Below are 24,953 nucleotides of genomic sequence, written 5' to 3'. Positions count from 1 at the left end.
CCATTGTCAGCTCCTTTATTAAATAAGCAGAATGCGTGAGGTTCATCTAGGTGTGTAATTTAGGTGCAAGGATGCCAAACACCCATAAGAGGTTAAAACAAGTCTACGCGATTGATTTGCACTTCTTTCCTTTTTATTACAGGAAAAGGCACCATAAGTATTTCTCAGTTGTTTCCGCATTCCTTTCCTTTCACATTAAGAAACCGCTGATAATCTACCAACGATATTCAGTTTTGTTACCTTTCGATCGCGTTCTATGAGATTACGTCCGTAACAAAATATATATGGCCAACTTGTAAATCCAAACTGATCGGTTTTTAGAAACAAAATGTAGCAGTGTAAGAAAGGAGAATAACTACTGTAGAACAGGCGGGTGTTCTGTGAACAGTTGACGCCAGTAGTTGTTTGGCGGCTAGGATGCAGAAACAAAAGAATTTAAATATCGCGCCGAGTTTTAAAACTGGGCAATCGAAAACGGACTTCTGAACTGTGCGTTAAAGAGAACCCGGCCCCTTTGCATTTACCCAATCAGAAAGCAGTGGTCTCAATATAAGGCTCCCTGTGCAGCTTTAACCCCATTCATTTCCTTGATTTTATTCTCTGCGAAGGTTGCTGTTAGATTATTGCAATGGCAAGAACAAAGCAAACGGCTCGCAAATCAACTGGTGGTAAAGCTCCCCGAAAGCAGCTCGCCACTAAAGCGGCTCGTAAGAGCGCTCCTGCTACCGGTGGCGTTAAGAAGCCTCACCGCTACAGGCCTGGCACGGTAGCTCTGCGAGAGATCCGTCGCTACCAGAAGTCTACCGAGCTCCTTATTCGTAAGCTGCCTTTCCAGCGTCTTGTGAGAGAAATCGCTCAGGATTTCAAGACTGATCTCCGTTTCCAGAGCTCCGCTGTCATGGCTTTGCAGGAGTCCAGCGAGGCTTACTTGGTGGGTCTTTTCGAAGACACCAACTTGTGCGCCATCCACGCCAAGAGAGTAACCATAATGCCCAAGGACATCCAGCTAGCTCGCCGCATTCGTGGAGAGCGTGCATAAGGACATGAGTTATTGTGTAAATTTGATTAAACGGCTCTTTTCAGAGCCACCACACGATTCCGTGAAAAAGACAAAAATCCTTTATATGCATAAGATTGTTTTACATTAGAAACAGATTACTTAACCAGCGTATGTACACCCTGCTGTATTTACCCTGGCTAGACAATGTTCCCTAAGCGTTCATTCAGAAAATCATTTTTCGCCTAGTTTCTCCAATATAGTAAATGCCAAGACAAGCCCAAAGGCAATCCTAGACGACTAGTCACAAACCATCCTGTAATTCACACGACCCCAAAACGGATTGTCATGAGACAGGTTAACCAGAATCTGACTTAGAGATGGACTGCGAGGCATTGCTTTGGGTCCTCCATGAGAAGAGATTGCAGAGCAGTAATACACACCGAACTGTCTTGCAGAGTATTATCGCTTTAGTATTCTCCTTAAATTCTACAAAAGCCAATACTTTACATGACTTTCGGACAGTTACTATAATTACAGTAACTAACAAATTCGGGAAGGGGTTAAGGGAGTCAAACACTCACCTACCCCTGTACAACCGGACTTGCGCCATTAAAACCGATCAAACCATAGATTCACTCTTTTCGATAATTTAGGGGGCTCTGAAAAGAGCCGTTTGTTTTGTACAAATGCAAAGTAGTATGAATGGATTACTTCTTCTTGGGTGTCGCCTTCTTTGCAGTCTTGGATTTGGCCACTTTAGGCTTGGGCGTTTTGGGCTTCTTCGGACTCTTGACTGCTTTTTTAGGCTTTGCAGCTGGCTTCGCCTTTTTGGGACTCTTAGTCGCTTTCTTAGGTGCGGCAGGCTTCTTAGCCGCCTTCTTGGCAGCTGTGGGTTTCTTTGCTGCTGGCTTCTTTACTTTCTTGGCGGCTGCGGGCTTCTTTGCCGCTGGTTTCTTTTTCGGAGCCGCCTTTTTCTTTGTGGCTTTCTCCTTGGTCTCTGCCTGCTTCTTATTAATTTTAAAGGATCCGGAGGCACCAGTACCTTTAGTCTGCACGAGAGTACCTTTACTCACAAGGCTTTTCAAAGACAGTTTAACGCGGGCGTTGTTCTTCTCCACATCATAGCCGGCAGCCGCAAGAGCCTTCTTGAGTCCAGCCAAAGAGAGCCCATGTCGCTCCTTTGAAGCGGAGACAGCCTTCACGATCAAATCAGACACACTGGGGCCGGCTTTCTTAGGCTTAGAGGTTGTTTTCTTCTTCGGCGCCTTAGCCGAACTGACAGCGGGAGCTGCTGGAGCGGTTTCTGCCATTTTTCAATTCACAGGCTTCGATTTCCTTCAAGGATTCTTCTGCTAGCCGCGGCTCAGCCGCTCATATTAGACTGGTGAGAACCGTGAAGACTCAACCAGCCAGCTGTACATGCAAATACACCTGACAAGTGTGCTTTCTGCTTTCAGAAAATATCCCTTTTTAGTAGGAAAAACTGGAGAAATCGGACCCCCGAACTCAACACGTATCAAAGAAAACACGCTGTTAACAGGACATGTGCCGTTGCTTAAAAAGAAGGTCCCGCTGAACTGCCAGAAAAAAGAAATGGCCACGCGTAAAGGACAGGCTGTCACTCGTTACAAGACGAACGCGAATTTCATTACAAATACTCGGTGATAACACTTTCTTTCTCACTGGATAAAAGAGAGATTAATAAAAGAGAGGTTCATAATTGATGCCAAGAACTGTTGATATGTTATTGCAAAAATCTACGGAAAATTCGTGCTTCCTGCAAATTCCAATTAACACACTCGCAGGAATTGCGTTTACCTCATTTCTGTTAGGTTCACTTGAAAGAAACTTGTAACGGAAACAACTTTAATTTAAAAATCCAGTGTTTACAACTGTAAGAAATTAAACCTACTCAATGAGAAATGTGTCAATAGAGGCGTCTAGTCTGCTTTTCTAAGATGTCACATAACCGTTGAATAGGGGTTTGATTTCAGCATACAACAAAGTGCATCTTTACAGATGAATGGTTATCTCAATATTCCCAAAGATTTACTACATTAACCCATGTTTCCATTTTCAATTTTTTCATTACATATACAGATACATCAATTTATAAATATATACTGTATATATATATATATATACACAGTGTATATATATATATATATATATATATATATATATATATATATATATATATATATATATATATAAAATATTTACTTGTAATTTGAGGTAACAAATTTTAATTCAAGGGATGAAGACAGTCATAAAATCCTATTTTACTATATAGCAAATACAATCTATACATCACTTTCTTAAAAATCTTAAATCCAATTCGAGGGCCTGGGCAGCTTCAAGTATAAAGCAGGAATCGAAACTTCACAATAAGCCATTGCAAGCAGTTCTCACTCACAATGCTGGGCCCATTTTGAGTAGCAGATCAACCAACCTGAAAGAGCACCTGAAATGGTTACGATGCCAAGGACATGTGGGGCTCTGAGGGAACCGTGTATAGAGCAAATTTTGAACCTTGTCTCCTTGCATACTACAAGGGTAACACGCCATAGTCCCACAGTTCAGAAAGGGTGTTGGGCTTGAATTTCGCTAAACTATCAGGTGTCTATGTGCAGCTTTTGAATAGTCACATGTCTGTCTTTCAGTGGAGTGGATGTAGAGGTGGTGAATGGTTACATGTACTGTGTGTGTGTGGGGGGGGTCCTCATTATTCCTCTACATAAGAAAGTGTATGATGGGTAGCTGGGTGGCACAGAGGCACAATGGTAATGCTTCTGTTTCACAAAATAGAGACTGAGGCATGGACGCCGGCAGGGGGGTGCAAGTAGGTGCACGTGCACCCCCCTAGCTTTTGAAAAAAAAGGAAATGGAGAAAAAAAATAAATCTTTCAATAATAAGAAAAAACGCGAAAAAATAGTTTTTATTTTAAATTTTTAAATTACAATTAGACGTTTACATTTTACAACTATACATAAACAATCATTCACTTTGTTTCTAAAAGAGCATCTCAAGCCTTCTTTTTTGTTGTCCAAACTTGTCTACAACTTTGTCGATAAATTTTGGACAATTATTTATTCTTTTTTTGTGTACACTAAGCATACATAATCCACTTAATCTATCGTCACTCATTGTAGATCGGTTCCAAGTTTTGACGCGCCGTAATGTGCTAAAAGATCTTTCAATACTGCAGGTTGTTGCAGGAAGTGTCATGCCAATCTTGAGTGCCTCGGAAACAGCCGGATAAAACTTCGTAGCCTCTTCAATTAAACTCATGCAATCGGTAATTTCGTTTGCAATGTTTTTATTTTTCCACATCTCATACCATGTGGTAGCATCAGATATAAAGTTTGGAAGAATATCACCATACAGACTGTTAATGTCTTCCAGAACTATTAAAAATGATGATTTATCCAATTTACTCATTTCTTTTGGGTGAAGTTGTAAAAGTGAAAATGCTTTCTCTTGTGTAAAAGAATACCGAATTTGTAGAGAAGATATTATAGAATCCAAATAAGGGATGAAAATGGACCTCCTAAAATATTCTTCTGCGTTTTCAGAAAGTAAATTCGATCTGTGAACTTGCCTTTTATTTAACCGTGGCTGTTTTAATTCAATGTCTAATTCTTCACAAATCGATTGTGCTTTTTTGAAAATCAATGAAAACTCTTCAGAAACATTGTCTCGATGGGATTGCAGCACATCTATTAATTGAATTATATGAGCAGTTACATCTTTAATGTTCATATTTACTTGCTGCAACTGATTGCACACAGGTTCGAGTTTAGCCGAATAAGTAGCAATTACTAAAAGCGTCAAAATGTAAGTTGGAGTTGTAATAGCAGTGAACAGCAAATGAGCCTTAACCTTTGTGTTTTTGTTCGCACTGTCCTCTGTAAGCTTTTCTAGCGCTTGGACAATTACCAAAAAGTTCTCAGAAAATATTCTGATACTTTTATACTTTGCCGACCAACGTGTTTCACAAAACAGAGGAATATTAGGAATCAAAGATCGTCGTAAAGTGCTCTCTCTAAAAAAGTTGATTACTTCTTTAGTTGTGCCACTGGCATTTTGAACTTCTTTGACATTGTTCAAGTCATTAATGACGAGATTCAATATATGACTGGCACAATGAAAATACAAAGCCTTAGGGTGCTTGTCTCTGATAAGCTTCTGAACACCACCTTCTTTACCTGCCATCGTAGAACAACCGTCATAACCTTGACCGACAAGTCGCGACAAATCTAAATTACAATCATTCAGAAACTGAAGGATTGCTTCTGAGATTGATACTGCATCCAATTTGGTCAACAGAGTATAACCCAGAAATTCTTCGCACACTGTCAACTGCCCGTGCCTTCATCGCAACGCAAAAATCGCACACCAATGGATAGTTGTTTTGTTCCACTAATATCTGCAGTCTCATCAGCCAACACAGAAAAAACGGATGCTTTTTAACCTGGAGATTATCTGTTCTTTGAGAATATCTGCACAGGTTTGGATCAGCTCATTTTGAATCTGATGGGATATGTATAACGCATTTTTTGGTCCAGATTCCAAATGATTTTTTAAAACTTGATCACCTGATTGAATTCGGAAATGCAACATATCTGTAAAGACAGAACCTTGATCACTTTTTCCCCGAAGAGGAAGCTCATGCTGAGCAATAAATAAAACTGTTGAAGTAATTGACCGAAGCTTGTCTCTATTTTCTTCAATTTTTCTGTGGTATGTTGAATCCAGAATTTCACGAATACTGAGTTGTTGTTTTTTCATTATTTTCTGAAACTGGATGGAAGAAGCTATTGCATTGATGTGCCATTGGGAATTGGCGTGAGATTGTGCAACTTCATGAAATTTGTGAAATTTAAGACACGGGAAAGGATAAATTGTTGCAGACCACGTTGAACTGGAGGTCGAAATAAGACGCAAACTCGACAAAAGGTCCTCTTGCACTGGCTGAATATGCTAACCACGGATATGTCTTGAGCCATTCCAATCTGAAGAGACGTTTAGCTTCAGGGTTTGCATCTTTCTTGAAATCATACGTTTGACTAGGAGTCCAACATTCCTGCAGCAGCTTCAGACGAAGTTCGTCATCAATATGACAGTTGGTGTTTGTGTACAACCCGATATCGACGCGATTGGGATTGACATCCAACGAAGTTTCATCAGTGGTACTTTCTGATCCAATGCTAGTTTGATCGTGGCTTGTGCTGGTACTCGGGATAGGATCTGCAGTTGTACGTAAACCATCATCTAAATCATCGATCTTTCGCTTCTTGGTTGAAATTAAAAAACGTCTTATGTCACTCATAATAATATAGAACGGCGTACTTTTTTCTCTTAAAATAAATTTTCTTAAACTTTCTGAAAAATAGAAGTTTGTTCACAGTAACGTCATATAATATTTTAGTTCCCTTATGAACATACCTTTATATTTATACCATGAGAAAAACCATACGGTTTAGAATATACTTTCGTTCGTTTGTTTATTTTGACACTCTTGTTTAACACTCACATTAACCACTTAAGGCATGCCGTCGTGTGTGAGACGACCGGCGGCGGCTTATACTGTCCGATTTTCACGTGGTCGTGTATGACACGGTGGTTGCTCTTATAATATAAGAGCATACATATTATGTAACCAATCAACTGCATTTGCTTAAGACAACTGGGCGTGTCTTAAGCAAAAGGTAGTATCTAATTATAATTTGAAGCTTCGATAGTGGTATATTTTTGTCATTTGCATTCATTATTTTGTAATTATTACGTAAATAATAATATTTTGCATTCAGAGCGTGCTATTATTTGTGTATTGTTATTATATGTATAGGTGTATAGCTACAAAATGTATTTTCAAAATAATTATGCAAATGCGAAAAAAAATGTAAACTTTTTTTAAAATTTATAATTCCCCCAACCCCTTCTTTCTACGCCACTAATACTTTAAAACCCGAAAAATAATTATATCTATTTTACCAACATACAAGTATATAGTGTACAGCTCTCTTTTTACGCGGTGTATAGTTCCGATTTATGGGAGAACAGTACGCTTTAGAGAAAAATATTTATCATAAAAGTTGTAGAACTTATCAATGTCTACAATTTTTATTTGAAATATTTTTCTCTAAAGTGTACTGTTCTCCCAGAAATCGGAACTATTAACCGGCGTAAAAAGAGGTCTAGCTGTATGTAAGTGCTTACAAAATTACATTAAAAACTTAAGGAAAAAAGCACTACCTATGCCACTGAATACATCAATAACATTTTTAACTATATTCCAGTGATCATATGATAACAAAAAAAAGTCGATGATTTTTTGTCAGAAAATTAAAAATTAGGTCATGCCTTAAGTGGTTAATCTATCTATGCAAAAACTGACTGCTCTGTACTGTTCAGAGATAGCTACTGTATTGGCAGGTATTTAATGGGCACATACATATACAAAAAAAGTTTTTGTTGCGGGGGGGAGCGTAGAAAGAAAAAAATCTCTTTATGCACCCCCCTGAATTAAATCCTGGCGGCGGTAATGGACTGAGGTTTACCTAATGTATAGAGTTTACATTTCCACCATGTGTCCACTTGGGTTTCCGCTGGGTGGTCCGGTTTTGTGTCAGAATCTAAAGTCATGTTGGTTCTGTGAATTGGCGTGGCTTAATTGGCTGTGGGTGTATGTCTGTGTTTTCCCTGAAATGGAGTAGCACCCAGTCCAGGTGTTGTTCCTGTCTGGCACCTGAAGGAATAGGATCCAGCTGCTCTGCAATCTTAACCTAAATAAGCGGATTAGGAAAATGGATGGATGGGTAGATAGATAACTCTGTGATAGCCACTGTGATCTTCTATACCAGGGATGCCCAATACGTCGATTGTGATCGACCAGTACATCGGAAAGGTAGTGAAAATAGATCATGTTGCATTCAAAAAAAATTTTTTAGATGTTAGTCTATCATATATCCTCTCTATGGCATTTACCACTTGATTGACATACAGGGCGGCCAGTCTGAGATCTCTTTTCTTCTAACACACGGGTCATCCTGCATGCAAGATCAAACGTGCGAGCTACTGCAAAACTCTGGCTATCTAAGTGATCTAGTTAGTCTTCCAATTAATATCGACTAAAGAAGGGATTTAAAAAAAAAATTGGTGGGGGGGCTGGACATTTGGGATTGGAAGAGGATTTTTTTTTCTCACAATGTCACAATCAAAGTACGTTTGTCTGATCTGTCAATCTATCATTGCTATTCCAAAGAGGGAAAATGTGGAAAGGCACTTTCAAACTGTTCATAAAAACTACGAAACTGACTTAATTCCAAAAATTGATTTGAGAAAGAAAAACGTGAGGGAACTAAAATCGCAATTAATCGGACAGCTGGAATTTTTCACACTGAATTCAAAAGCAAAGGCAGACACTGAAGCATTGTTCCGGGTGAGTCACTCGATCATTAAGCATAAGAAGTCCTTCCAAGATGGAGAGATGATAAAAGAGGCCTTCGTTGAGGCAGATGGCTAGGGGAACATTCCTGCTGAGATTTCGAGACCCCTGGCCGGACATAAAGGAGTTTCTCCTTGTCATTAAACATGCAGAATACAAGCAAATTAATGATGATCAATGGGTACTAGACTTGGCATTTTTTTTACCGATCTGACCAACATGTTGAATGAGCTTAATTTACAGCTGCAAGGAAAAGGAAAAACCATGGTCAATATTATTAGCTCAGTTAATGCTTTCAAACGAAAAATGCAACATCTGTCCTCAAAGCTGCAGTGCCTTGATTTGGGGAACATCCAAATCCTCACGTCAGAGCTGGAGACGCAATGGAATGCGTGTGCGCAACTTGACAGCGTGAGCTACACAGAGCAGATTGAAGATTGTCTGTCAGACTTTAACAGACGGTTTTCAAGACTTTGCTTTACTTGAGCCAATTGCTACATTTATGGGCTATCCATTTAGGGAAAATGTTGAAGGTGATTCACTCACATCAAAAATTGCAACACTGCATGTTTCACCTAAAACTCTACAGTAGAGGATGAGATTTTGACACTACAGGATAACATTCAGCTGAAGTCTGGGGCTCATGGACATTTTTGGAACTTACTCACAGAGGAAAATTACCCAAACATGAGGAAATGTGCTACCTCCTTGACTGCATTATTCAACTCTACTTATTTATGCAATTCAGCCTTTTCCCACATGAAGATTATTAAGTCCAAATACTGTAGTAAACATAAATGTATTGAATTGTTATTGTGCCATAAGACTTATTCAGTTAGGCAAGGTGCAACAACACATTTTATACATAAAGTATACTTTTAATGTAGGTAGATCATTTTGACCTGGTCATTTTAAAAATAGCTCGCAAGCCAAGAAAGTGTGGGCATCCCCTGTTCTACACTGTGCTGAGCTGGTAACATCACTTGAAGACAGGCTCACTGAATCAACAATTAATAAAGCAGGTTTAGTTAAGTAATGCAACATCACAGCACTGGAGGTAGTACTGGCTGAAGAGAATAAAGATAAAACTGATAGCAATTCTGAATAAAATTTCAAATTTTCTTTATAACACTCAATTATTCGGTACTTACAGCCAACAAATTATTCAGCAGAAGTGTGTCAAGAAACAATACTGGAGCTCCTTCATACCTCTGGTTATACACCAGCATAACGCCTCATGGTGATTGATATTGTATCTTTGGCCAAGTCACAAGTGTAGTACTTTTTAGCAATTCTCACGTGTGTTTAGGGGTGTCTGTCTACCTTTGTACCTGCCATGAAAAATTCTTCAATACTGTATATGTATTATACAAATCAGATAGTCAGTTTTTGTTGACAATCAAGAATTTCACAACTTCGTTTTCAGACTAGGAAGGCCCAGTCTGTATACTCCTCCTCCTCCACTCACCCAACAGCTGCAGAGAAAACAATGCTCATCACCAAGGTGACTGCAATCCATGACTGAGAAAAGCAGGACTTTTTTAGAATTTCATCTTTATAGTCAAAAGAAATGTGAAAATCACTGCCACACCAAATCAGAAACAGGTCTCCTTCAGCTCCTGTAAATTTCTACCAGCCATTCACCCCCAATAGATACCCCTCACTAAGAAGAGAGCTGTAATTCATATTTTTTGAAAACAAGTGAAACCACCTTGAACAAACATTTAATGGCAGTTTTTAAAACTGGTTAATCAAAACAAAGTTGTGTAGCAGGCTCTTACAGTAATCAGTAGCTACTGACAATTTACATGTATCAATTTACAATTAAGGCTTCTGAACCTGAATATTTGTGGGCAAACCTGGGATATTAAACGGAAGAAGGTTACTAGAATAGTTCATTAAAACTGTATGGTTAATATCTCAATGGAAAGAGTTCTTGACTGAATAAATGGTGGCTCTTAAAAGAGCCGTTGGTGTCGAGAAAAATTTTCACGGCTTACTTGCCCTTCGCTGGTTTCTCGGTCTTCTTGGGCAGAAGCACAGCCTGAATGTTGGGCAACACGCCACCCTGAGCAATGGTCACCCCACCCAGCAACTTATTGAGCTCCTCATCGTTACGGACAGCCAGTTGCAAGTGACGAGGAATAATTCTAGTCTTCTTGTTGTCGCGAGCAGCATTGCCAGCTAATTCGAGAATTTCGGCGGTCAGATACTCGAGCACAGCGGCCAAATAAACAGGAGCACCCGCGCCCACTCGCTCGGCATAGTTGCCTTTCCTCAGGAGCCTGTGAACACGGCCGACGGGGAACTGCAAACCAGCTCGAGAAGAGCGAGTCTTAGCCTTGGCACGGGTCTTGCCTCCGGTCTTTCCTCTTCCAGACATCGTGATATAAACGCTACAATGCTCTGCAACTGAATGAGCAAGAAAGCCGGCGTGGCACTTTTATAAAGGCTTCGTTCTGGCGCGACAAGCTGAAAGAATTGAGTGCTAATTTGCATGTTCTCCTACGTCACTCGACTGACCCTTGAACCGCTATGAATAACGTTTAAACTTCAAAAATAAATCTCCGAAATAAAAAAAAAATACATCGTGCATTTTTATTGTTTTCATCGCAGCTCATACACATACACTTTTACACGTTAAGTAACACTTTCTGGATTTCATTGCATTGATATACAGTACTACTTATTTCTAATATGTTACGTAAATGTTCATTCATTTCATTGCAACTACATGTATTCTGACGTTTGAAAATTGCTTTGGCAAACGCATTTGCTGTTTAGAATACTTTGCTACTCAAGGCGCTACACAGGAAAAAAAAGATTAACTCTTTGAGCACGAAGGACAGTACATAGAGTGTGTCATTCTGCAAAGACTGCATCGTAGCCCCCACATGAACGATTTTCGTGATTTCTCATTGTACATTTAGAAATGAGAGGAGCTACAAAGCTGTTGTCGAATCGGTGAAGTAGAACTTTCATTACTTAAGTAAATAAGTATAATGTATTACAGTCTTAAAACGACCAAAATTTCTTTTAAATATAGATTATTAAACTACTGTCCCTCCTCTGCAAATTACAATTTGTTGTCTCCTCTGATACGTTGAGAACATATATTGTACCTGTCACGAGCGGGCATTGTTCTAAAGCTGGCGGGAACCCTGGATGGTTTTAGAAAAAAAAAAAGAAAAGAAAAAAATATAAACCTTAAAATGTAAAATTTAAAACAAAGCCCAGTGCAAAAGTAGGCGCGCGATTTTTGTCCCATTCATTAACGCAACGGTCGTGCCTGAAAGGAGAGAAACAGCTGCCTGCGTATTGTTGCTGGCCACGCCCAACGCCTCAGCGCTTGTCATATGCCTGACAGCCTTTAAAAACAGGAACTCGGAAAGTTGCAGCATTCAGTTTTTTCTCTGTAACAATGCCTGAGCCGAAAGCCGCCCCTGCCCCCAAGAAGGGGTCCAAGAAAGCCGTTTCTAAGAGCCAAGCCAAAGGTGGGAAGAAACGCAGAAAGACCAGGAAAGAAAGCTATTCCATCTATGTGTACAAGGTACTGAAGCAAGTTCACCCCGATACGGGCATCTCCTCTAAGGCGATGGGCATCATGAACTCCTTTGTGAATGATATCTTTGAGCGTATCGCCGGTGAGGCTTCTCGCCTTGCGCACTACAACAAGCGCTCGACTATTTCTTCCCGGGAAATCCAGACTGCTGTGAGGCTTCTGTTACCAGGAGAACTTGCTAAGCACGCCGTCTCGGAGGGCACCAAGGCAGTTACCAAGTACACCAGCTCCAAGTAAACGGCAAAACCGCTTCTTGAAACCAACGGCTCTTTTCAGAGCCACCCATCTAATCTCAAAAAAGAGTTCCGTTAACCTGAAAAGCAATTTTGTGATAATGTATCGTATACCTTTTTCTCTCCGTTCTGGTGTGACTACTGGCTTACATTGGATTTGGTTGATTTGCATTATTTGGCGCCAGAACCACTGTCCCTCACTCGGGCATAAGTCCGTTTAGGTTAGATTTTCTTATGCCATACGGCCTTTCGTTACGGCAGTGGAGTGCGAACAAATCCGACGAAATAAAAAAGCCAAATCGCAATATAGGGCAGAAATGGTTCGAATCAGGTTTGTACAAGAACGAAATGTTAAAATGGTTATAGTTCTAGGGGTTAAAGCGTTCTTAATCTGTCGCTCTTGGAAACCCTGATAGAGAACGCCCGAAGTAAAATAAGTAACTCCACTCGGAGATGCTTTCGAATCCACCCATGAGCCTGAAGTGTAAGTCAGCAAAAACTAACCACTTCGCCCACAACAACGTTTTTTTTGTTCCTGGGAAACAGCACACTGAGTGTATTGCTGCTTTGCAACAAAGAGACGGGACTCGCTCTCAAGGTGCGCCCCGCTTGGAGTTTGCATGTTCTCTCCCCACGTCTGCGTGGATTTTTTTCAGGTGTACCAGTTTCCTCCCAGAGTTCAAAGACAAGACATACACTTTTTCCTCTGATTGAAATGTATGTTGGAAATAGTCTCTAACAGTAATTATCATGCTGGTTATGAGGTGTTCATGAATGAGATAAATATTTGAAAACCTTTACACCAGCTACTCAAGTAATATGCCCTTCCGGTAGTTCTTCTCTTCTTGGCCGCAGCATTACATCAAAATGCACACCATATGCCTTGTGTATTTCTAAATCTTTCCATGTTCCTTTCCAAAGTTCATATTAATAAAAAGTCTTTGAATATTTAACATACAAATAGATCTTCAGTTATGTTCCCTTTCTCTCTCTCCCTCTGCCCGCAATAAACTATATATGACCATAATAAGTGGGATTGTGGGAAAACAACATTGCACTAGTGGAGAGTAAATGTTTCTCAATACAATGGCATTCTGTGAATAACTTAACGGAAGCAGCCGTTAGGCGATGAAGACACCGAAACAAAAGCAGCATTCAAAATTCGCGCCAAGCTTTTAAAACATTCAATCAAAATGAGACTTCTTGGTCGAAACGAAAAGCGCACCTGACCCCTTTCATCCAATCAGTAACCGCTAGGTTCTCAATATAAGGCTCAAAGTGCGACTCTTTTCTTATTCTTCACTTAATACATACCTTTGTTTGTAGTGTATACTTGTGGTCTTTTGGCGAAATGGCAAGAACGAAGCAAACGGCTCGTAAATCAACTGGTGGCAAAGCTCCCCGAAAACAGCTCGCCACTAAAGCAGCTCGTAAAAGCGCTCCTGCTACCGGTGGCGTAAAAAAGCCTCACCGTTACAGGCCTGGCACGGTGGCTCTGCGAGAGATCCGTCGCTATCAGAAGTCTACTGAGCTGCTTATCCGCAAGCTGCCTTTCCAGCGACTTGTGAGAGAAATCGCTCAGGATTTCAAGACCGATCTCCGTTTCCAGAGCTCAGCCGTCATGGCTCTGCAGGAGTCCAGTGAGGCTTACTTGGTGGGTCTGTTCGAAGATACCAATTTGTGCGCCATCCACGCGAAGAGGGTTACTATAATGCCCAAGGACATCCAGCTGGCTCGTCGTATTCGTGGAGAGCGTGCATAAGGACATGCGTTATTGTGTAAATTTGATAAAACGGCTCTTTTCAGAGCCACCACATGTTTTTTTCCAAGAGATGAAATCCTTTATTATACTTTAGGGGGTACACCTGATCATCCCGCAAACATACACGGTGGATCCTTTAGCATTCTATTCTTGCGTGTCTTACCTGACAAAGAAAAATCTTATTCCCCAAATCTATGATAAGTCGAATATTGTTTGGATGGCTCGCTGAAGCTTTTTTTTTTTTTTTTTTAATAAGCACGTCATATAGTCAGTTGCTACAGTAATCTGCAGATAGGCAGAAAAAAGCAATCACACGCTCTTGGAAGAAATCCTACTCTAGTATAAAATGCGTTTACTTGTAAGAAATTGTGTATACGGGCGAGATTTTTATGCTTGCCAAAAGATCAATTTACTGCACCCACCCTCATTGCACAGTGTGACTATTGCCTAAATGCGTTCCTGAGGAAATCGTAGAGGAAAAAAAAAGTAAAACAAAAAACACACTACGGGGGGAAAAAAGCCAAGCAGTTGAACGCATGAATCGTCTCAAATTCCCTCGCACAATCCCCTGTGACTCATAACCAGTGTTGCCACTCTAACTTTTAGGGAAAATATAGACTATGTAACTAAATAAACACAGAGAAGCACATGTTTAATAAGGTATACAAGGAATTTTCTAATTAATTACAACAGCTGCACAAGTCTGCCAAATAAATCTTGTTTTTCTGTTCCTGTCTATGTTTTTGTCTTCTGAGTCTGTTTTTTCATCACAATCATTTATTCTTTTAGCACAATTCTTGAACTACGGTTTTTTGTATACATAAATTTATTGTTTTGTACATCTTAACAAAAACTTATCAACTCTGCACAACTCTAAAATGTAATCATTACTCTGTGTGTAACCAAATTAACTCGGTGATTGTGACTGATGACATTTGCCTTGACGTCACATCCTGCTTAGTGTACATGCCTTAATGTCAGACAGTCAAGTGCTGATAGCAAAAAAAGATAATTAAATTTCAACTGCTAGCTACATTTGGAAACCCCCAAAATCTGTTATTAAGGTCGTTAAAGAAGGACGGTGCCATAAACAATGTGTTGTGAGAAACTGAAAAAGTACAAACAGGGAAATTTAAAGTTAAGGTTGTTGATTTGTGTGAGAATGAGTCCAGCTTAATATTCTGCTCCCAAGCTTGACTTTGGCATTTCCTGCTTATCATGAATATGATACAGTTTTTGAACACATAGATTTTAGATCTAGGTGGAAAACATAGGGGTGGCAACACTGGATATAATAATAAAATGTAAAGCTTTCTAAAGAGATGAATGCTTTATATTGGAATTGTAAAGGGTGCAACTCCATGTATATCATATATACTCATGTTTAAGTTCTTCCACGGATAAGTCGGGACTTGATTTTACTGTATAATTTCTGGTATTTTATAACGTCGGTCATATAAGTTGAATGCGGAAAACTCATGCTATTGGTCCAAGAGATTATGATATGCTATCTGAGAGAGCAGCCATGAAGCACATTGCCTTTTTTTTCTATGTATTGTGCCTACGTGACCACACGGTAATACCCGAACTATTCTGAAGCAACGTTTGCACTGTTTTGTGTTTTTTGTATCGCAAGAGCATCCCTTATCTATGATGAAGCGTTCGATCAGAAGAAAATGTGAAGCTGGTTTAAAATTAAAAGTGGCGAAAGAAATTGGTAACTGCTCTGCTGTAACAAAAATTGATGTGTCTGAGAAACTGGTGCGAGACTGGAGGAAGCAAGAAGATCTAAAAAAAATAAAATAATAAGTGTCGGATTTTTGAACAGGCGTGTAAGTCAAGGTGTTTTTTATGATCGATTTTTTGGATTTCAAGACCCGACTTATACGCGAGTATATAGAGTATTTGGATTTAATATATTTCAATAGGATTGACATAAGATTGTCATTTTTTTTCAACTCTGGCATCACAGCTACCCCAGAATTGGTGAAATAGAAGGCATTAATTGACAAATCAATCCTCTCTCTTGACCCAGGCTGGCCCTCATCTCTGATACCCAGTGAGTTCAATTATGGGATCCAACATAAATGGGAAAATGTGCCCGACATTACACTCAGGATAATAAAGAGTTATTTTGTGACAAGTCTTCCTTATATTGTGTGTTTTTTTTACAAAATGTATTTAATACTTTATGTTTCATGAAGAACTTGAGCAATGAAAAAAAAAAAATACAAAATGATCTGTGGATGTCTGGCACATCTACAGATTTATCAAGAAGAGGCCTGATTGATAACACATTATTGTTCATATTTATGTTTGAATCTGAATCTATTTGAAATATAATGTTCTCATGTATTGTTCATAGCTGGAACACAAACAGTTTACAAAAACTCAGTCGCACAGCAAGCCGAATGTTAGGACTGAACTCCCCTTCTTGTGGCTAAAAGTTGTGTCCCTTAGCCATTACATCATATTGCTGACTAGTCACGATGTTTCATAACCTTTGGCCAGTGGAAGCATAAACCCTTCAGGCAAAGAGACCAACGACAGCAAAAATCTTCGGAAACAACAGTAGAATCTGTACTGATTGCTTCCCTGATGAAAGTGGGCTCCAGTCTTTCATATTTTTCTGTGCACACATACAACAAATATGAACTCCAGCTGCACAGGTGGTACACCACATACTATTACTTATAGTGTCAGACAGTCACTCAGACGTTTGTGCAGTATTTGAAATGCTATGTGACATACTAAAAAAGCTACATTTTTCTCTGTAAGGACTTTATTTTGTTTCTCGATGTTGTTAATATTTGACTAGCAGACAGATGCATAATCTAATTAGCTCAATTCAATCATGTCTCCATTGGTGGTTACATTCTTTTCTAAATGTTCATTGTTAACTTACAATTCTCTAAGCTTTTCGTGGATGATGAATACATTTATATCAAGAGATTTGTGAAAAAGTACATATATCATTTCGTTATTTTTTTCTTTTTTATTTGCTGGGTTATGGATGTTGCTGGAGGGTGTAGCTTCATCCATCACCATCACTGAGTGCAAGCGGACTCTAATATTTAAGTCTATTTTTTTCCCTGACCAAAAAAACTATGGGCAAAAAAGATAAAAAGACAAGAAAAATATTTCTTTGTCTGGCAACTTCTTATATCATCCACAGCGCAAGACATAAAAAGGTACTTGTAACAAATAAATCCCTTGTTGGATGTCTGCAAGAGAGCAGCAGAAGATCATCAAAACACAATCTTTCTATCCCCCTTTAAGGTTCAACTATGAGTCAGTTTCCATGCTCATTCCTAACAAAGGATCAATGAAGTGGAATCAACATAGTGTAGTTCCACAGAAAAACAAATTTAGAGTATAAAATGATTTCAAATTCAGAGTATAAAGTTCATTCATATTTGAGAAAGTGAACATATACAATGCAACTGAGCCTATTACTGCAAACATGAGCTGCAAGTTAATTCAGGAGAATTTTTTTTTTTTTTTTTAAATGAGTGAAAAGTACAGCACAGTGCCCTTTACATTAAAAATGTGAGGCTAGTAAAACAGTTGATGATTGGAGGGGATTTATTTCTCTCAATTATAAAAAAAAATCTTTCGACAATACAAGACTTTTTTCTTGCAAAGAGACGTGATCTTTTGAAGAGAGACAGAGAGACACCTTCATGTCCTGCAAGGCAGACAAGTCATGTCATACTTACAACCTTTGGAAGCAAGACTCATGATACACATGCAGAGCAGGTTAGAGATAATGGAAGTGGTAAAATTCGATAGGTTTAAAAAAATGAGAGTAAACACTGCATTAGCGCAAACAAACTGAAAATATTACTCGGTGAAATAATGGAACAGCAAATAGAGATTGAATAGTGTTTGAGGATGTCTGGGGGAGAAAAGAGATATGGCAGTGAAACAAAAGGACAGGTGCTGTACAGGCTTTTAAATGTATGAAGCGCCGCACAAAATGCAGATCACGTGGCACAGCAGCATCAGCAAGCCAGCAGTTGATCAAGCAAGGAGGAAGTAAAAAAAACCTGTATTTGTTTCCCATTGTATCACCTTTTAAGAGCAGTATCAGAGGAGCGGCTGCTTCTCCTTTGGGTGCATTCAGCCCACTTCTTCACTTGGTGAACTAGTATTTGTAAAATAAATACTAAACAAGAACAGATCTGAACTTTACATGTAAAGAGTATAATGATTGGCTTATTAAACACTTTTTTAACTATTTGTAAATACGACTATTACTTTCTATTAAACCAGTGAAATGATTGGCTTATTAAAAAATTAAATACTACAAGGCAGAACATTTATATAATTAAACTTATTGGACTTAATCATGCTATAAAATTGGAATTCTGACACCCAAACTCCTACTGAGCATGCAGAACTGTTCTAACAGACCATGATCAATGTCTTCTCCAAATCTGACTAACATTTCCACCACAATTTTCACCTCAGCAAAGTAAAGGGAAATTTTCAGAATTCCTCAGAAATACTAAAATTTCAGAACCTGCAAAACCTTTTACTTTTATATCCGTAGAACAAACAAAAATATCAATCTCAGCCCATTTGGCTGTTAAGGAGCAACCAAAGGCACTGTCTGCTACAGTAAATACCTCAAGTGACAGATATAAGAAATTCTGAAGCAGACCCTCAACTGGAAGGTGATTTTGGAAAAGGTAGCAGAAAATCACCAAACAAGCTCTCCAACTCCAGAAAACCATCACGATCAACACAACAAACATTGGTTATATGGGTTATTTAAAGAGGGAAAATGAGTAAAGAGCCCACCAATGCCCTCTTTCAAGTTAAGGGTTGGAGATGAAAGACATTTCAAATAATGGTAAATTTTGTCCATGGCAAAGGACATTCTCCCGGCTGATCTTTCCATTAATATTATAAAGATTTTAAAACCAGTAAGAGTTATGAGGTAAAGAAACCAGCCTGGATAGTGTCACAAAAACGTTTTTGACATTAGTCATCATAGAGCAAACAGGGTTGTGGTTAAGTAGGAGAGGCAAGCATACACTTATGTTCTGATGGATGTGTATGTTTGTCGGAGAGACATTCAATACAAGTGTGTGCTCAATATATTTACTTCCGACAGTTAGACAATGTTATGACAGAGACAGTGGACACAAGGGACAAACCATGGGAGGGGGTTTGAGATTACCTAGTTTGTGACTGTCAATGAACTTAACAATCATGAATTTTTGAGGATGGGGGGAGGGCACACTTGTGGAAAAATCCATAACTCCACTCAAATAATACCCTCCTGGATGGGTTTTGAACCCACCCACGAGCATGGATCTGTTAGTCAGCAAGATCAACACACTCTGCCCCTCACAACAAGAAAGAATCAGTTGTTTTTCCCCTTGGATGGCACAGACTTGGCTTTGCTGCCTGGCAACAAAGAGACTGAGACTTGTGTCCTAGGAAATCCCTGATTGAAGTTTGCTTGTTCTCCCCATGTCTGTGTGGGTTTCCTCAGGGTGTAACAGTGTCCTCCCATAGTCCAAAGACATGGAATTGCCGTGTGTGTGGGTGTTTGCTTGGTGATGAACTGATACTCTGTCCATCATCTGTTCCTGCCTGATGACTGCTGGAATGTGCTCCAGCTGCTCTGGAAAAGTGGATCAGAAAGATAAATTAAGGTTGTTCTCCAATTAAAATTTATGCTGGAAATAGTTTTATTTGTTGCTATGATTGTTATGAGGTTTATCATGAATGATAATAAAAAATCTTTGGAAACAGTTATTCTTGTCATTTATAACATCAATTGGATTGATTTGCACTTCATGTCGTTCTTTTCTCAGACATAGCACTGCAGTTAAAAGGTCGTAAACCTTATGTACTTGTAAATCTTTTCAACAGGTCTTTCCTAAATTTATATTAATAAAATTTGTTTCTTCATGTAACAAGATGAGATATTCGGGTTTGTTACTTTTCTCTGTCAAAAATAAAACATATACGTCCAATTCGGGGGACCTTACTAAGTAGGGATACGGGAAAAAACTCAATGCAGTAATAATAAAGAATATATTTATTTCAACACAATGGTATTCTGTGCTAAATGGATAGAAATAGCCGTTAGGCGGTGAAGACGCTGAAACAAAGGAAGCGTTCGAAATTCGCGCCGTGCTTTTAAAACGCGCAATCAAAATTAGTCCAACTAAAAATGTATCCGTCCCCCTCTTCTTGTAGCCAATCATACACAACCAGAATATCAATATAAGGTGCCTCATAGGGCTCTTGTCCTTATTCGAAACGACTTGCTGCATTTCATAACAGTCTGTGTGTATTGTTTAGTTTTTCGTTATTTGAGAAAATGGCAAGAACAAAGCAAACGGCTCGCAAATCAACAGGTGGCAAAGCTCCTCGAAAACAACTCGCCACTAAAGCAGCTCGTAAGAGCGCTCCTGCTACCGGTGGCGTAAAGAAGCCTCACCGTTACAGGCCTGGCACAGTAGCTCTGCGAGAGATCCGTCGCTACCAGAAGTCTACCGAGCTGCTTATTCGCAAGTTGCCTTTCCAGCGTCTGGTAAGAGAAATCGCTCAGGATTTCAAGACCGATCTCCGTTTCCAAAGCTCAGCCGTCATGGCTCTGCAGGAGTCCAGTGAAGCTTACTTGGTGGGCCTTTTCGAAGACACCAACCTGTGTGCCATCCACGCCAAGAGAGTGACCATCATGCCCAAGGACATTCAGCTGGCTCGCCGTATTCGTGGAGAACGTGCTTAAGGTCACGCGGTTTATTTAGCTTTGTAGAAAAAGGCTCTTTTTAGAGCCACCACATTTTCTCTTTCATGAGATGAAATCCTTTCGCATATTCTCAAAGGTAAATTTAGCACACCCTTGTCTCTAACCCTGCATATACCAAGTGTGTTCTGTATAGACTACCCCGTGTATGTTTTCCCTAATAAATTGTCCAGCACCACTCTACTCGTATAGAAGGTAAACCGCGCATGGACAATATGCAAACTTAGGTGATGGGCATACCGTACAAAGGTGCGGCGCAGCGTTTCTAAAAACACTTGTCCATAAATGTAAACCTACTAAGCAACGGTTTCACGCGGAAACTGTGGCTACTGTATTAAATCTGTTACTTCTGCCAAGATGGGGCAAAGGGAATAAAAACATACACGTAAGCAATCGAATACAGTCAATAGCACACATTAACCATCTCCATCGCACTGATAAAGGCCAGACAATAGATTTGCTTCTTTTGATTTGGGTGGCTCTAAAAAGCAGTTTTTTTTTTTTGTTTTTTTTTTTTAAAGTAAACGTCAATTTACTATAGGATAATATAGCAGTAATCAATATGCGGAGCTAAAAATTGGGTTTAAGTATACTAATGCACCATCGTTCGGCTGTATTGCTCAAAACCGTTAATCTCAAACTTGAACTGTCTCACACTCACTGTGGCTACTGTATTGGAGATCGCGGCTACTTCTGCCAATATAGGCGAGGGAATTAAAAACAAAAAACGCACACACACACACGAGATCAAATGCAGTCAGTTGCACGCAACCATTTACATCGCACTTACACAGCCCAGATAATAGATTTGCTCCTTTTGATTATTTGGTTGGCTCTGAAAAGAGCCGTTTGTTTAGGCAAACGTCAAATCAATTTACTTCTTTTTGGGTGCCGCTTTCTTTACGGTTTTAGGCTTGGTCACCTTAGCTTTAGGCGTTTTGGGCTTCTTCGGACTCTTGGCTGCCTTTTTAGGCTTTGCAGCCGGCTTAGCTTTCTTGGGACTCTTTGTGGCTTTCTTGGCTGCGGCAGGCTTCTTAGCCGCCTTCTTGGCAGCTGCAGGTTTCTTAGCGGCTGGCTTCTTTACTTTCTTGGCTGCTGCGGGCTTCTTCGCCGCTGGTTTCTTCTTCGGAGCCGCCTTTTCTTTGCGACTTTTCCTTAGTCTCTGCCTGCTTCTTGTTGATTTTAAATGATCCGGAGGCGCCAGTACCTTTAGTCTGAACGAGGGTGCCTTTGTTCACAAGACTTTTTACAGAAAGCTTCACGCGGGCATTATTCTTCTCCACATCGTAGCCGGCAGCCACAAGAGCCTTCTTGAGCCCAGCCAAAGAGAGTCCGTGTCGCTCCTTTGAAGCCGACACAGCCTTTACGATCAAATCAGATACACTAGGACCAGTCTTCTTGGGCTTGGAGCTAGCTTTCTTCTTTGGCGCCTTAGCCGGCGCTGAGGCGGGAGCTACTGGAGCGGTTTCTGCCATATCTAATGTTCTCGCTTCGATTCCTCGTAGATTTATCAGCGACAGCCGGCTCAGCCGTTGATATTAGACCGATGAGAACCGTGTAGACTCAATCAGCCTGTTACACCTACAAAGAGACCCGACGAGTGTGCTTTCTGTCTTTACGAAATCCCCTTGTTTTGGAGGAAGAAGTTTGAAAAATCAAATCGGTGAACTCGAGACATATCGAAGGAAACAATGTTGTTAACAGGGCACGTGCCAGCACGTAAAAGAAGGTGCCACTGAACGGCCAGAAAGAGATATGGCACCCCGTAAAGACGGACTCTCACTCGTTACAAGACAAAAGCGAATTTCGTCACAAATACTCGGTGACTGCACTTTCCATCACACTGGAAGCCCACCGGACTAATAATAGAGGGGTCAGCCATTGATATTGAAAAGTATTTGTAACATTTATCCTCAAATCCACAGAAAATCCGAGCTCTCTACAAGTTCAAATTAACACACAGACTAGTGCAGAGTTTACCTAGTTTCTGTTAGACTTCCCGGAAGCACATATGTAAAATAAACAATTTCAATTTAAAAATCCTGTGCAGGAAACTGTCTTATGCCATTATTCCTATTAAAGTTGCCCATAAGAAATGTGTCATCAGACAGATCCAGTCTGCTTTACTAAGATATCAAATAATGATAGAAGCCTGATTATTGCACACATCAAAATCTGTTTTTAGGATTCAGATATCCCAACATTCCCAAAGACTTACTTTATATGAATCTCTGCTTCCATTTTCAGCTTTTCCACCAGATAGACAGATTGATCAAACTCTACTTGCTGCATCTGTGTATACTTTTAACCTGAGATAACAAAGTGCAATGAGGGGAATAAAGACAGCCATCCAATCCGATTCCACTATAGAGCAGTTATAATTATCTACACATCAGTTTCCTGACCACCTTCAGGTCAACAACAGAGTAGAGGGGAAGCTTCAAGCGTGAGACAGGAATCGAAACTTCACTGTAAGCTACGCAATTGCTGGCCACCTTCACAGTGACACTGTGGGCCTATTTTGAGTAGGAGATGTTGAAGTAGTTTGACGCAGCATGGGCACCCCCAGCCCCAAAGAAGATGCTCGGAGTCTCAGGACAGGCAACAGAATTGAGATTTATGGTAAGATGTACAAACTGCTCAAGTTCTGCCCTTAATTCATTTCACCACTATCTCTCAGCTGGGTTGGTGTCAAACTCTTTGCTGTCCATCATAGCTGTCTGACAAGGCCTCCCTGCACTCCCCTCTTTCCCAGCGCTCATGACAAATTATTTACAACACAAGAGTTCACATTCCCCTTCTAATCAAGGGGCCAATCTCTTCTCAACTATCCTGCATGCCCAAATTTTATCTTGAGAGATAATGGTGGTCTTTGGCTTGTAAAGGGTAATTAAATATGCAGACATGAGCCTTTTAACTTCTAACTCTTGCATCTTAATGAAATATAGTGTCTGCTTTTCTCTTTAGCTTATAATCCTTTTCTAATACGTCGAAATAACCAAGTTTAAGAATACATTTTTCTACACAGGTTGTCCGACCCTAATGGACATCTGAAAAATAAGATCAACAAAATCATTAAGACATAAAGGACAAGTGTGAGTGCTGCGAGGACAGTGTTCTGAGGAAAATTTGAACCCAATCCTCTGCAACTGTGTTAGTGTACCGCTCCACAACCCCGCATGAGAGTGTTTCATGAATTGGACTAAGGTAGCCAGTTTTTTATTTGCAATTCTAAACATTATACCACTCCTCCGCAGTGCAGTAAAAAGGTGAAACAGAAAACAATGTGAAAGTAACATTTGTTTCAGTTACACACATCGATCGGGAGGCTTGCCAGTATGTTAGGTTACGAGTCCACCTCCAAATGGGAGGTCCTGTTTAATGGATTCTATGTGAGACAGAACGTAGTTTGTGAAACTGAAGAACGTGTCTCTGGTGTGGATGTAGGGATCAGTGGAGCAGCAGAAGGAAGAGTCCTGTCTGCTTTTCACTTCTTCCTGGAAACTTTGAACAATAAATCTATCACCAGAGAGAATCGTTTGCAACTTGACATCAGTTAAACAAAGCAACTGTTTTTTGAAGTCGATCACACCAAAGAGGCTCTACGACACAAACCCTATTCAGGGAGTGGATGAGCAGGTGCTGCACATCTACAAGTACTTGGGGGTTCAAATTAATGACACTTGTGGACCGGTCTTGCAACACAGAGAGGAACTATATAAGCGAGGGCAAGGCAGAGCAGAATGTTTCTTCTTCGGAGGCCGTGTTTCTTTAATGTGGGCAATGACATCCTTCACATGTTCCATAACTGATGGACGACACAATGGCACAATTTCCGCACTGCTTGAGACTCAGGTTCAAAATGTGGTTGTTTCTGTTCCCTGTGTCGTGTTTGCATTTTCTCCGCATGTCTTCATGATTTTCGTTCGGATGCTTTAGTTTCCTCTCACAGTGCAAAGGCCTGCAGTTCCACTTAACTGGTGTGGTTTAATTGGTTCCACTAAATGGGTGAATTCCTCTGTTTGTCCAGAAATGGACTGGAACTCGGTCCAAGTGTTGTTCCTGCCTTGTAACAGAAGACTGCTGGGATAGAGTCAAGCTGCCCTGCCACCTTGAACTGAATATGAGAGTTAGGAGAGCGGATGGGTGGATTTATAGGAAGGCAGATAACTG

The 24,953-nt window shown here is 40.0% G+C and overlaps 5 protein-coding genes and 1 pseudogene across 5 annotated transcripts; 3 read left to right on the top strand and 3 right to left on the bottom strand.

The window, feature by feature from the left end:
• Window positions 1-591: 591 nt before the first annotated feature.
• On the top strand, window positions 592-14,060 carry LOC120538319. The gene is made up of 4 exons (XM_039767781.1): window positions 592-1,031; window positions 11,832-12,246; window positions 12,432-12,577; window positions 13,518-14,060. Exons 1-4 carry the CDS (start codon window positions 629-631, stop codon window positions 14,006-14,008), a joined length of 1,455 nt encoding a protein of 484 aa, XP_039623715.1. The 5' UTR covers window positions 592-628; the 3' UTR covers window positions 14,009-14,060.
• Window positions 1,653-2,331, bottom strand: LOC120538340 (histone H1-like). Its single transcript, XM_039767800.1, has one exon. It carries the CDS (start codon window positions 2,308-2,310, stop codon window positions 1,708-1,710), a length of 603 nt encoding a protein of 200 aa, XP_039623734.1. The 5' UTR covers window positions 2,311-2,331; the 3' UTR covers window positions 1,653-1,707.
• LOC120538341 (histone H2A-like) lies at window positions 10,401-10,883 on the bottom strand. The gene has a single exon (XM_039767801.1). The coding sequence runs from the start codon at window positions 10,832-10,834 to the stop codon at window positions 10,448-10,450; it is 387 nt and encodes a 128-aa protein (XP_039623735.1). The 5' UTR covers window positions 10,835-10,883; the 3' UTR covers window positions 10,401-10,447.
• On the top strand, window positions 11,839-12,298 carry LOC120538342 (histone H2B 8-like). The gene has a single exon (XM_039767802.1). The coding sequence runs from the start codon at window positions 11,873-11,875 to the stop codon at window positions 12,248-12,250; it is 378 nt and encodes a 125-aa protein (XP_039623736.1). The 5' UTR covers window positions 11,839-11,872; the 3' UTR covers window positions 12,251-12,298.
• A 6,237-nt stretch (window positions 14,061-20,297) lies between the features above and the next one.
• Window positions 20,298-20,814, top strand: LOC120538333 (histone H3-like). Its single transcript, XM_039767793.1, has one exon. The coding sequence runs from the start codon at window positions 20,352-20,354 to the stop codon at window positions 20,760-20,762; it is 411 nt and encodes a 136-aa protein (XP_039623727.1). The 5' UTR covers window positions 20,298-20,351; the 3' UTR covers window positions 20,763-20,814.
• Window positions 20,815-21,617: 803 nt separating this feature from the next.
• On the bottom strand, window positions 21,618-22,304 carry LOC120538332 (annotated as a pseudogene).
• Between the last annotated feature and the right edge of the window lie 2,649 nt (window positions 22,305-24,953).

This window comes from Polypterus senegalus, chromosome 10 (genome assembly GCF_016835505.1).
Source record: "Polypterus senegalus isolate Bchr_013 chromosome 10, ASM1683550v1, whole genome shotgun sequence".
Taxonomy (NCBI): domain Eukaryota; kingdom Metazoa; phylum Chordata; class Cladistia; order Polypteriformes; family Polypteridae; genus Polypterus; species Polypterus senegalus.
The sequence above is the reverse complement of the archived record's forward strand: the minus strand, read 5'-3'. Positions and strand labels throughout refer to the sequence as shown.